The 13,624-nt window shown below is 37.1% G+C and overlaps 1 protein-coding gene and 1 pseudogene across 1 annotated transcript; one reads left to right on the top strand and one right to left on the bottom strand.

Moving 5' to 3' along the window:
- Positions 1 to 533: 533 nt before the first annotated feature.
- Positions 534 to 2,173, bottom strand: LOC149227807 (phosphoenolpyruvate carboxylase kinase 2-like). Its single transcript, XM_089375570.1, has 3 exons — positions 1,596 to 2,173; positions 1,187 to 1,489; positions 534 to 1,072 (listed from the first exon to the last, which is right to left on the bottom strand). Exons 1-3 carry the CDS (start codon positions 2,101 to 2,103, stop codon positions 1,029 to 1,031), a joined length of 855 nt encoding a protein of 284 aa, XP_089231696.1. The 5' UTR covers positions 2,104 to 2,173; the 3' UTR covers positions 534 to 1,028.
- A 783-nt stretch (positions 2,174 to 2,956) lies between these two features.
- LOC149227806 (pentatricopeptide repeat-containing protein At1g11290, chloroplastic pseudogene) lies at positions 2,957 to 3,949 on the top strand (annotated as a pseudogene).
- The last annotated feature ends 9,675 nt before the right edge of the window (positions 3,950 to 13,624 follow it).

Below are 13,624 nucleotides of genomic sequence, written 5' to 3'. Positions count from 1 at the left end.
AAGTTAATGTTTCAAAGTTGTAAAGTTAAACAAAACTTAAATAATAATAACTATATATACTATTGACGAACCTAATCAGTAACTTCGTAATTAATTAATACTAGCAGTAGCTTTTTTATATTTCTTTTATATTTATATATATATATTAATACCAGCACTACTTCTTTTATATTTCATTTGTATATATAAAATTAATACTAGCAGTAGCTCTTTTAGTTGTACGAGAAATATAAAAGAGTTACTGCTTAATGAAGAGAAATATTAATTATATGTCGACACTGTTTAATTTAGTTCTCATATATTAATTATATGTCGACACCGTTTAATTTAGTTCTCATATATTAATTATATGTCGACACCGTTTAATTTAGTTCTCATATTGTGTCACTTTTTGAAAAGTGACATTCACAAGCCCAACTGCAATTTCTTCAGACATCTACAAAATCATAGCCGCTTGATAAAATTGAACATAAGCCCAAGTTGAGTTGAAGAGAATAAAAACCACAAATATAAACAATGTTTCTCTATATATTCTGATTTGTATTAGAAATATTTACACTCTAGTATATGTGCACCAGTGACTTCACCGATTATGCAGGGACCCACTCCAACGGTACCCCATTTACTCACTGTACAAAGCAACAACTCTTATTTCTCAAACCCACCCAAATTTCCACCTCCCATCGCATGAAGGTAGGTTTTCTATATCAGACGCCGCGTCATACATTCAAAAACGCCTCAAAACGAGACCAGATGACCGAATGGGTTCTTCCGCCCTTAAGGTACTGTTTCTTTTAACATTTTTCGACTGAAAAAAAGGTTACTGTTTTTAACAGCACCGTGACCATGCCCATGCCCGTTGTGAGGGCTCGGGTGGACAGCACACCAAAGGACATATGGCTACCATCAAACCTCAGTCTACGGAGACTTACTAAATTATACAACACGACATCCCATCGTTTGCCGAAAGCCATTCAGTATTTGTCACCTCTATAGTCCACACCCTCAGAAAATGTGGTCCAGTCAAATTAGACGGGGTTGCATAGGGCATGAGTGGTGATCCATGGATGCTCTGCAGCAAAATTAATATTTCTTATCAATATTCCATGGATCTTACAGAAATCGACAACAATTTGTATTGAAGCTGCATTAATATTCAGTATTAATGGTAGAAAAGAGGGAATACCTAGCACTTGGTGTGCGCTGAGTCTCCTGGTAACGTCTCTGGATAGCATCCGACGTATCAAGTCCTTGGCAGACTGAGATATTGAGAGCCACCGATCAGTTGGGAAGCGAAGGCGCCCACACAGGACTGCCTCAAATATCTCCTGCGGTGTTTCTCCCACAAAAGGGGCAACTCCACTAAGCATTATGTACAGAATTACCCCTGCGCTCCACACATCCACTTTCTCATTGTAATCCTTCCCTCCCAACACCTCCGGTGCTACGTAATACGGAGTACCCACAATTCCTTGAATCGATTCTTCCCCTGCATAAGTTGATGTTAGAATTTCAACCATGGGATTCATCGATCCATACCCAAAAATTTCATGGACTTGTATGGCAAGGAAAGGGGGCAAACATAATAAACATACCTGGAGAGAAAAAGGAGGCGTGCCCAAAGTCTGCAAGCTTGATTTGAGAAATGGAAGTAGAATGATCCGTAAAGAGAATGTTGTCAGGTTTTATATCTCGGTGAACGATTCCAATGGAATGGCAGTAGCTGATGGCCTCCATGAGCTTCTGCATGACGGTGGCGGCCTCCTCCTCGGAGAAGGGTGCTCTATTATTCCTGCTAACGATTCTGTCGAACAGATCTCCGCCTGAGCATAACTCCATTACCAAATGGACAAACTCATCGTCCTCATAAGCATGGTGAAGGGCAACCACAGCGGGGTGACCCGCAACATACTGCATGATCTTGCTTTCGTTGTCGAGGCATTCTCTGTCGAATGAATCTTGAAGCACATCTGATTTTGTTATGGTCTTGCAGGCGGCCTGTTGCCCACTTTGCTTGTTCAAGCATCTCCTGATCACCCCGAACCTGCCTCTGCCGATCACTTCGTCTTGCAATTGGTAGTCTTGAAGGAGAGCATCCGTCATTTTGACTGGCGTTGTCTGTGTGTTCCTGGTTTTCGAATACAAGATGGTTGGATGGGTGGATAAAGGAAACTAAAGCTGCAGGGATACTTAATAAGCAAGTTTTTAAGTCTATTTAGGTTGTTAAAAAAGCAACATGGCAGCAAAGGGAGGTATTCGTTACAGGGTATCGGAATCGTTGGGGAGAATATTCGTGTCATCTCTGACGGTTGGGCAGCCCTCACGAAATTGACCGCTTACCGACAGGTAGGCCAATGGATTCCAAATTTGTAGACCAAAAGGTTGCAATTTTGGCACGTGGTAGTTGATAGTAAGAAGAAATATCGTGGCACAAAATGTTTAGAATCTAATGTAGGAATACATTTTAATGTTAACTCATGTGTATACGAGTATTGATTTTAACTAATATATGTGTGGTATTTATATTATTTTTAGGTCGATAGGCTTTTTTTGAAAGAGATTTTTGTCGTCTTTTTTATTCTCAGGCTGACACCTGGCGGAGTGGGCAATTTACTTTGTATTTGTTCAGGCTTGATTCTCAGGCTGACACCTGTGCGCATTTTCAAAATATTCGTCATGGTCTCCTTCAATTATTCATTTCCTCTCATTCTGGAACCGTCTGCATTAACTTGGGCGATGTCGGTGCCATGGCTTACAGTCACTCGGGCCAGCCTCTACTCACACCCAGGCATGCTTTCTGTGCCCTGCTCGGCCTCGACGTGGTCTTGACCGACATCGCCCCCGTTCTGCCCGCCCTCAAACGCAACGTGAAGAAAAACACGGCGGCGACCTCCCTCGCCTCGGCCGGAAAACCGGGATCCGGCGTTGGAAGAGTGAAGATTTCTCATGGAATCTGATGATCGGTGAGAATATCAAGCAAGGGCGGTTTGATGAAGCCCTTGATATCTATTGCCAAATGTGTGCAGTGGATGTGGATATACAGGCGGATGAGTTCACATTTACTCGTGTTCTCAAGGCCTGTGGAGCAATATCAGCTCTCCGACTGGGTAAGGAGATCCATGAGCGTATACTTAAAAGTGGGTTTAGTTCATATGTTTTTGTAGGGAATGCTCTCATTTCAATGTATTCCAAGTGCAGGCGTATAGAGGATGCACGCAAAGTGTTTGACAATATCTCTGAACAGAATGTGGTCTCCTGGAACGCCATAATTGTGGGTTATGCTCAGAACAATCGTGGTGAAGAGGCATTGGAATTGTTTTGTGTGATGCAAATCTCAGGCACTGCACCGGATTCGGCAACCATGGCATGTGTTATTCCAGTCTGTGCTAGACTAACAGCTTTGCAACAGGGCAAGGAAATCCACACTTATGCAATACGAAGGGGATTTGGATCAGATGCATTAGTGGGGAATTCACTCATTGACATGTATGCAAAATGTGGAAGCTTGACGGAAGCGCTCCAGATGTTTGAGAAATTCTCACAACAAAGTGTGTCTTCCTGGACTTCTGTCATTAGAGCTTATGCTTCAAATGGTAATCATGTCAAGGCATTGGACTTGTTTTATAAAATGAATCTGCAAGGTTTCAGTCCCGATGTGGTAACCCTTACAAGCATCCTTTCAGTCTGTGCCCAAGCAGGAGCTCTGCAGCATGGCAAGGACATCCATAACTATATAACTAGATATGGTTTTGACTCTGTTATTGCTGTGGGGAATGCACTCATAGACATGTATGTCAAGTGTGGGGATATGGAAGGTGCTCATGGTGTATTTTGTAGAATGTCTCAAAGGGATGCGATCACATGGAATACAATTATAGCAGGTTACTCACAAAATGCACAGCCTGAAGAGGCATTGCAATATTTTCGGCACCTGCAACTAACACTATAGCCAACCCCAGTAACCATTTCATGTGTTCTCCCAGCATGCACCAGCCTAGCAGCGTTGCAACTAGGCAAGGAAATTCATGGTTACACAATTAGAAATGATTTATTATCTGATGTATTTGTGGGAAACGCCCTGACAGACATGTATGCTAAATGTGGGAGCATAAAATATGCACGCAAGTTGTTTGACAACCTGTCTCAAAAAGATGTTGTCTCATGGACCATAATGATTGCAGCGTATGTTAAGAATGGGCATGACCAGGAGGTTTGTGGATTGAAATGGTCTCTTTCTGGCCAACAACTTGCAAGTGGGGGGAATGACAATCTACTGTACATTTGGGATCAGAGCATGGCATCCCATAATTCTACCTCTCAATATCTCCACCGCTTAGATGAACACTGTGCAGCAGTCAAGGCCTTGGCATGATGCCCCTTCCAAATCAATCTTTTAGCATGTGGTGGAGGGAGTGCAGACAGGTCTATAAAGTTTTGGAGTACTCACACAGGTGCCTGCTTAAATACCATAGACACTCATTCCCAAGTTTGTTCATTACTCTGGAATAGGCATGAACGTGAGTTACTGAGTTCACATGGATTTAGTCAGAACCAGTTAACCTTATGGAAGTACCCATCTGAGGTGAAGATTACTGAACTTACAGTAAATACTTCTCGAGTTCTTCATCTGGCACAGGTATGGAAATTGATTTATTTTTATGAGTACTTATGCATTCATCTTTCGTTTTATGAATGGATTTGTCCTCATGATCCTTCTTATGCCTTACCTCTTCATAGCCCTGATGGGTACACAGTTGCATCAGCTGCAGCAGATGAAACACTCAGGTTTTGGCAAGTATTTGGAGTTACTGATACCTCAAAAAGGGCGAAGAGTAAAGATGAAAATGGGGCTTTCAGCAAGTGTCATACTTACATCCGCTAATAAGCATCTTTCTATATTTATGAAATGAGGATGTTTAACTCAAGGTAGTAATTAAATGTTCTGTTTTCTATTTCACATAGCTCTTCTGCAGGCTGTTGGATTGCCATGGAGCATGTTCCACTTTCTTCAATGTAATATGCTACAGTTTCTTCTTTCTTTCTTCTCATATACCATGAACTTTGAATTTATCTTTTGTGAAACCTGATGGAACAATGTTGCAACAGCTTTCTGAGACAAGAACCACTCCTTCAGCTGCATCGTAAAAATTAAAATGGTTTTGGCAAGTCTTTGGAGCCCCATATTCTTCAATGAAGGTTCTGAAAATGATACATTATGAGTGTCAGCAAGTATGTCATTCACATCAACAAAGAAACCTCCACGCCTCCTCCACTCATGGAATGATTCACATTCTACAAAAAGCCTTCACGCCTCTACTCAATCTTATAGGTAATTCTTGAATGATTTATCTTCTTCATTTTGCTATGACGCACTTATTATGTAATTTCTTACCTGAGATAAATTCTATATCTATATTGCTATAGAATTTTAGTTCTGTATCTATATTGCTATTTCATTTGTATAATTTTTTTGTAATATTTTACATTGTATCGTAGTTCAGTTCCTTAGGTTTGTACCGTAGTTCAGTTCCTTAGGCTTGCAAAATTCATCTCTCACATATATTCATTCAAGAGATCAGTAAAGCATTTTTTAATAGACATTAATCAGAAAAATAGTCACATACATAGGTGCTTGAAACTTGAAAGAACTCCATGAATTACCCTGACTTGTGGCTACAACTCTCAACCTTACAAAAATATTGACTGCGACAGAAGAACTGAAAAACTTACTAAAGACCTCCATGCATACCAGGTATTGATGATATAGCCATGAATGAGTAGACACTAAATTGAGAGCTTCTAATGTGCTGCTAGGACAAGCGATATTCATCATCATTTGTTGTGCCCTTGTTGCAAGATCCTGTCTCATGGAACTGTTGGTCTGATCAGTTATCTTTGTCCTCTAACACCTTGCATATTTTGAATGTTTGTTAAAGAACTGAAAAACTGACTAAAGACCTCCATGCATACCAGGTATTGATGATATAACCATGAATGAGTAGACACTAAATTGAGAGCTTCTAATGTGCTACTAGGACAAGCGATATTCATCATCATTTGTTGTGCCCTTGTTGCAAGATCCTGTCTCATGGAACTGTTGGTCTGATCAGTTATCTTTGTCCTCTAACACCTTGCATATTTTGAATGTTTGTTAAAGTTGTTCATGCTCATTGGTTCTATGATCTATCATATCATTCCTCCCATTTGCTGGTATCTGTTATTGGTCTGTTGGACTGATCAACCATATTTATCTTTTTTTATTAAAACAACCATATTTATCCTATATTCATCTGCTTCCCAAATTAGTTTAAGTTGTGGCTTTTTTGTTTTGTCTGATTTCCATCCGGTGCCTGTGCTTTGATTTGAAACTTCGTTGTTTGTGTTAATTGTTGTGACTGCTTTCTCTGGGACCCTTGTCAGATTTTGGCCTCTCATACTGTCTGCCCCACTAATTGATATTTTTGCTGGTACTAAAATTTAACATACCCACATGTGTTTTCCAATACCTTTCTTTATGCCAAATAGTGTGGGTTTCAGTGCCAATAAAGTAGATTAAGTTCCATCATGGTTTCATCTATTTATTGCCACTTTCCAGTACATTTTGGTAATGAATTCATTTATTGATGAGTAAGAAATAACCAGATGAAAACCTTGTTTTCCCTATTCGTAAAGTTCTAAGGTAATTAAAAGGAGATACTTGTTAGGTTTCTTAAATTTAATGTGGCAACATTTAGTCACTTAGTTTTATTCAGAGTTTGTAGATGATCTGTAATTTATTATGTATGGCTTATTGGTACTTCCTTTTCCCCTTCTTTGCAGGGGAAAGCTACAGGTCTATACTGTCGATGGCTTCCACAGTGCAACTGTGGTGGTAACAATTTCTCCTTACCCCGGAAGTGAACCAGGTCATTCTTGTGGCCATGTTTCCTCTTAGTCGCCAGGCTTCTCCATCGCTTACCTCTCATTTTCTCGTTCCTTTACATAGGACAATTAAAACAAAAAGTAGATTCTTTGGTTCAAATTTCTTTGGAGATTTGATCAAGCATTGAAATTTCAGAAGTTGGGTTTATTGTGCATATGAAATGGCATGTGTTCATGCTTTTGAAATTTTACCCAGAGAAAAGAAAAGATGGATTTAGTATTGCATATGAATGAGATGTATTCTTCGTATATGCTTGGCCATCTATAGAGGTTTCTTGATTTTGGGTAATTAACTTAACCTCTTGATTTTGGTTAATTAACTAACTCTAAAATGAAATAAGACATTCAATGTGTTCTTGAAAAGTAATTGCACAGTGCTCCAATCCAAGAAAACAAGGTTTTCCACAAACCAATTAACTCTTCTAGAAAAGTTCAACAATTCCAATTTAATAATCCTATCGGCCTCTCTTTGTACCTTGTATCTAAAGTTAAATGTGACTTTATGAGTTAATTGGTATTTGGATTCTGTGCTAGCTCAATGTGGTTTCCAGCGGGCAAAACATTTTTAAACTAATTCCCCTCTCTTTAGGGTTGGTAGTTAGCCATAAAAAATAATCTGAATTGTATTCCATGATTAAGACTACTTTAAGAACAGAGATTTGTGTTTTATTTTCGTGTCAACCCTTTCTTTAATATATATCTATATGTGCCCTCTTCCAGGAAGCAATGTTTTAACTTTTGCCCAATTATTAGTAATGAAATTAGTTTTGTGAGTTTAAAAAAAATTATGTTCTGGACTTGCATGTTTTGTAATGTTATGTTGTTTAATTTGAAAGATGGAATTTTCTCTGAAGCTTAGAGTCTTCATGCTTTGGCTTGATAAACGTGACAAAAATTGTTCGCAAAATCTTTTTAGATTATTGTCTGAAACTTACACTCTTCATGTTTTGGCACGATGAAAGTGACAAGAAGTTTTTCTAGATTGCAGCATGCAAAAGCACATCTGAATGAAAGGGTTCTGCTAGAAGGAAAAAACAAAATTTCATTGAGAGTTTAAGAAAAACTTGATTCCCTTGAGTGTAGTTGGCAACCTTTATTGGATGTTGAGAGTTTTCCCACAGAAACTGGGATCACAGGGAAATTGGGAAAGAGACCACAGCTTCTTCAGCAATCTCCCATCCACCAACCCTCTGATAAATCCAGTGCTCTCATATATGTGTGTGTGTGTGTTGTGCCATACATGAACTCTTAAGAAATTTCAAAAGCCTTCACCTAATGCAATCCTCCAGGTTTTTCAAGACACCAAAGAAAACTACTTACGATCAGTTTCTTAAACATGGAAATTTTACAACACACTGCTTCCAAAACAGCCATCCAAAAGGTCATTACTATAATAGCTTGATTAGAAATAGATTGAATGAGAAGGTCCAAATGGGGTATTCAATCATCTCCATCCCTCTGTTCTGCATCCTCAGTGCTTACTTGGAAAATATATCAGCCTTCATATTTATCCCTTGCAGACATGCTGAAAAGATAATGACATGGAATTTTTCCTTGCTTCTCTGATTTCGTCCAATGATGGGCCAGCTGCAAATTTTCCTGATTGAAATTTCCATTTGACCTCTCTGCAATGTGTTTGGAATCTCTTATCACCAGTAGACAATTTAAACCTTTCTCTATTGCTATTTTCAGAATCTACCAAAAAGCATAAAGTTCTGCTCTATTGTTTGATCCATCTCCTAGAGCTCTGCTTTGAAACTGATCTCGTAATTGTCTCTTAAAGTAATGCCTCATGATCCACAATAGTTGGGATTACCTTGACAAGCCTCGTTGAAATAACTCCACACTATTGTTATATATATATATATATATATATATATATATTTGGGGATCTTAGTATTATTTGTTTCTTTTCCTTTAAAGGTGGCTGTGTCCCTTAATATGCATATCTATTCTTGTGTCAAACTTGATTAGTAATAACATCTTTGTTTTGAATCCTTTTCATTTCTTGCTAGCCAAATAGCTTAAGTCACTGTACAAGGATAGTTTGATGCCCACATGCAGTTAATACATAATGTATTTTGAAAACTAGGATTTAGCTTTGTAGTGCTTGAATCATCATTTCATATTGGTTTTCATTTGTTAGTAGCCAGATCATTTCTCTTACAATATGATTGTAATATCTTTTGTTTCTCTTCTGTGGGAAATTTTGTACAGGAGTTCAAACAATGTATATAAATAGAAAGATGCAGAAAATGACAGTCAAATTTTGTACTCATAATTATGACAAGAAAGCCCCTGCTGGGTTTGTGAGGAAAGAGAGCTTCAACACCAGTTCTGTCTCCAACCGCCAAGATGATCAATACGCTACTAACATGTTTAGTGAAGAATTTCTGCTATTCTCTTGTAATCTATAGGCCCCCAAAGCTCCTCATAGATGAGAATATTTGCAGGATGTTAATATTGTTGTAAGTTTGTAGTAGTTGTGGAATGACTTACTTTCGTGCTGCTTCTCATCTTCAACAATAAGAGTTTCTGTGGTGAATAAGCAGAATCCATGTCCTGCCTTGTGAAGCAGCTCTCCACTGTGATAGCGTTCTTTGTAATGTCTCTGATAAATCCTTTAGACTTCTATTTCATTCTGTAATATGATGGGATTCACTCTACAAGATTAGGGGATTCACTCTACAGAGTCCATGTCATACCTTCTGAATCAGCTCTCCACTTATGCTAATTTTCTCTGTAATGACCCTAATAAATCCTATATAATGAGATTTCATTTTGTAATATGATGGGATTTCACTCTACAAGATTGGTTTCAGTTTTAGTTGTATTGTGGTATATGAAATTTCTCAGTTTTACTTGTAATAGGATGGGATTTCATTCTGTAATATCATGGGATTTCCCTCTGCAATATTTGCTACTAAATTTTACAATTCCAAATTAATAATCCTATCGGCCTCTCTTTGTACTTTTTGGGACAATTGCTAGTATTAGTGTTTAGGAATTTTTTTTGTTCGGCGACGTATTTTTAGGTTGTATTTATTTGTTAAGAAGAATTTTTTTGTTTGGTTTAAAATTCATTAAGAATTTATGAGAATGATATTTGAGTTAAATTTTTTATAATCATAGTAAGTTAGGGGATTTTTAAAATGTTGAATTCAAATATATATTTTAAACAATAAAAATTTGTAATTTAGCCAAAAAAAAAAAAAAAAAGAAGTTTGACCAAATTTAAAGTTAAAAACTCTAAAACTTATAATAATTAAACTCTTAGCGAAAACAACAAATAAAAAATAATTTTCCAAAGTAATTTAAATCAAAAAAATATTTTCAACTTAAAATTTAATAAAAATAAATTCAAATTAATATTTTATAATTTAATTACATTAAAAATATTAATTTTATTTTAATATTTTTATATATTGGAAGGTTTTCTAGTGGGTTTTTTTGTCAAATTTCTCTAAAATCCCAATTGTCTTTAGTGCGATTTTTTGGAAGGTTTTCTAGTGGGTTTTCTGGTATAATTTCTCTAAAATCCCGCAGGAATTTATCGAACGGAGTTGTCTTATAGTGCGACTTTTTGGAGTTTCTGGTGCTGGATTTTGGTGAAAATTTTGATGTGAAATCTTGATTTGTCTTATTTAAATTAGTTTTTTTCACTGTATATATGGGTTCAACACTATGAAAAACTCTTAGGGCACTTCTATTGTGCAAGGTTTACCCATCAATCTTGTGATTTCAATGAATTCCTGCCGGATTTTAGAGAAATTAGACCGGAAAAGCTTCCATAAAGTCGCATGAAAGACAACTCATTTATTGAAATCACAAGCTTGATGGGTAACCCTGCACATTTGAAGTGCCCTAAAGGTTTTTCATGGCACTAAATCCATATATGCAATCAAAAAACCAGTTTAAATAACACAAAACAAAATTTCACCTCAAGTTTTCCAACAAATTTTGGCACTTGAAAGTCTAAAAAATCACAGTAAAAACAACTCCTTAAAAATAAATTCAATGTTTTGATAATTTTTTTTAGAAAATATATATATATATATTAAATTTCAACCCAGTAACAGTTATTTTATTTTCAAATTCCAACATTTCTCACTAACTCACCATCCGAGATGATACGATTACTGGAATTATTTGTTAAAAATATTGTAGAAGATGCCACACATGTTTCAGTTGTTGGGTAACAATAGCTTTACACAGAGGTATATGTTTTGAGTGGGGATATTAGCCGTGACGAAATCGCACAGTTTGCGGTGTATAACATATCTTGAGAACAAGAAGATATTTGTTTTTCTTTATTAAAAAACGACATTTTATATCGTTGTCACAGTTTGGTGGGCATCGTGACGGAAGGAATTATAAGTCGAAACCGTCAAGTTCCAAGTCCAAAGTAAGAGTTAGAAGGGACAGAGTTGTACGACATGGACTTTGAATGTATGATGGCGCTTCCAGAAACCGAGTGCCCCATTGGGTTTTCCGCACGTATTTGAAATCCACGGTCCACCCTTAACCTGCGGATATTGAAAACTAACTTATTTTTTACCACGGCGGCCCGACGGAGAGTTTTTTTTTTTTTTTAATTTATGTGTGTTTATCAACATCAGATTGGCGAGTTTTTTTTTTTTAAATGTGTCGTGAACATGGCTTTTCAACTTATGAAATTGACAACCGTAAAGACTGATAGAACCACTATAACATGGTCTCATTTTTTGTCGGTGGGTATACTTTAAAAATTAGTTGTTTAATCCAATTAAGTAGTTTAAATATTTTATTGTTTTTAAAATTATTAAATTTATTTATATATTTAAAAATAGATTTTAAATGGCAAAAATTTATGATTTTTCAAAATAATATATTATTAAGAAAAGAAATCTAAAATATAAAATAATTATATTGTTTTTTTAAGTGAAGTGTATTGCTTTTAAAAGAAAACTGGAATTTATATCATGAGTATGAAAAGTCATTTCTTACTAGGAAGACATACCAGATCCAAGAAAGAACTTTCTATAGAGAGGATTGTGATCGCTGAAAACAAAAAGAGACAACATTACTCAAAATAGAGTAATGGTCTAAGATGCCTCTACATATTAGTTTTTATAGCAAAGGAGACATTAAAAGACATGACACGCCTAAGCTTAGGGGTTTGAATATGAGACTGTAACTTGGACGAGTTCTTTTGGGTTCTTGAAAGTTCTCCTTGCCATAGGAGGCATGCAAAGATGTTGTACTATTCTTTCCATTATGTGATCCAAGTCCCTCAGGTGTTGGTGTAAGTGTTCCAAGGAATGAAGAACGTCCTCACAATGCTCATGTCGATCCAAAAGGGTGTGCCCTAGTAAGAATTCCAACTACCAATAAAGGTCAACAACTTGCAAATATTGGTTGAACTGGCCCCTTGTGTGCCCTATATCTGAGATCCAATCTACCCATTCTACAAGGACCTCCATATTTGAGAGGGGAGTTCTACTCCTAGGGATGAAATGCCTTTGCAACCTCAAGTGACTCTTGATTCATTTGACAAGTGGGGCATGGATTTCATTGGGCCCATTGATCCACCATCAGGGCAAAAAAAGTACATAATTGTGTGCACTGATTATTTGACAAAGTGGGTTGAAACCAAGGCTGTCAAGGTAGCAACAAAAGAGAAAGTGGTTGAGTTCTTGAGGGAGAATGTGTTTTACAAGTTTTGGTACCCTAGAGAGCTAGCCACTTATCAGGGCACTCAATTCACCTCACACTTGATTGGAAATTTGTTGAGTCATCATAAGATCAAGCACAAGAAGTCTACTACTTATCATCCTTAGGCCAAGGACAAGTAGAGGTTGCCAACAAAGCATTGGAAGGCATTCTAACAAAGGTTGTGAGTAGCAACAAAAAATATTGAGCTAACAGACTAGTGGATGCCACTTGGGCCTATAATACAACCTGGAAGACAACCACTAGCTTCACCCCTTATGACTTGGTCTATGGGAAGAAGGTTTTGCCCTCCATTGAGTTTCAGTACAACACTTTGAGAATGGAAGCACAGTTGGATTTGGATGTTACAAAGGCACAACAAGAGAGGTTGCTCCAGCTCAATGGTTTAGATGAATTCAGGATGCAAGCCCTCCTACACACAGAGGTGACTCAAGTATAAAGAAAGGTTTGGCATGAAAAAAACATCAAAGACAAAGTTTTTCAAGAAGGTGATTGGGCTCTACTATATGACTCCAGGTTCAAGGACTTCAAAGGCAAATTGATGACCAGGTGGTTGGGCCCATATCTGATAGAGAAATGCCATGACAATGGGGCTATGCAAATAAGGACCATTGATGAAGAAGGTATCCCCTTGCTGGTCAATGGATATAGATTGAAAGCTTATAAAATACCTCTGTCAAGGGAAGAGTTCATCAATACCATCAGTAAGGAAGTGAATGTGCTTGGAAGTGTCTCAACTTCCAGCTCACAAAATTCTTGAAGACTGTTTTATTTTTGAAAAAATGAAAAAAAAGAAAGAAGGAAAAACAATAAGGGACCTAGGTGAAAACCTCCCTTCAGGCGCATAGCGCAAGAAGATAGGTTGAAAACCTACTTTGAGGTGACTTGTGTGTCTTTCAAAAAAAAAAGAGAAAAGAATAAAACAAAATGACATGGTAGGGACCTCAAACTTGCCCACTAATAAAATTTTGTGATTTTTGCAGGTTTTTAA

This window comes from Pinus tabuliformis, chromosome J (genome assembly GCF_031772625.1).
Source record: "Pinus tabuliformis cultivar Carrire ecotype Pingquan chromosome J, CPIR1, whole genome shotgun sequence".
NCBI lineage: Eukaryota > Viridiplantae > Streptophyta > Pinopsida > Pinales > Pinaceae > Pinus > Pinus tabuliformis.
Note: the sequence above shows the minus strand (reverse complement) of the source record. Positions and strands in the feature narration are given on the sequence as shown.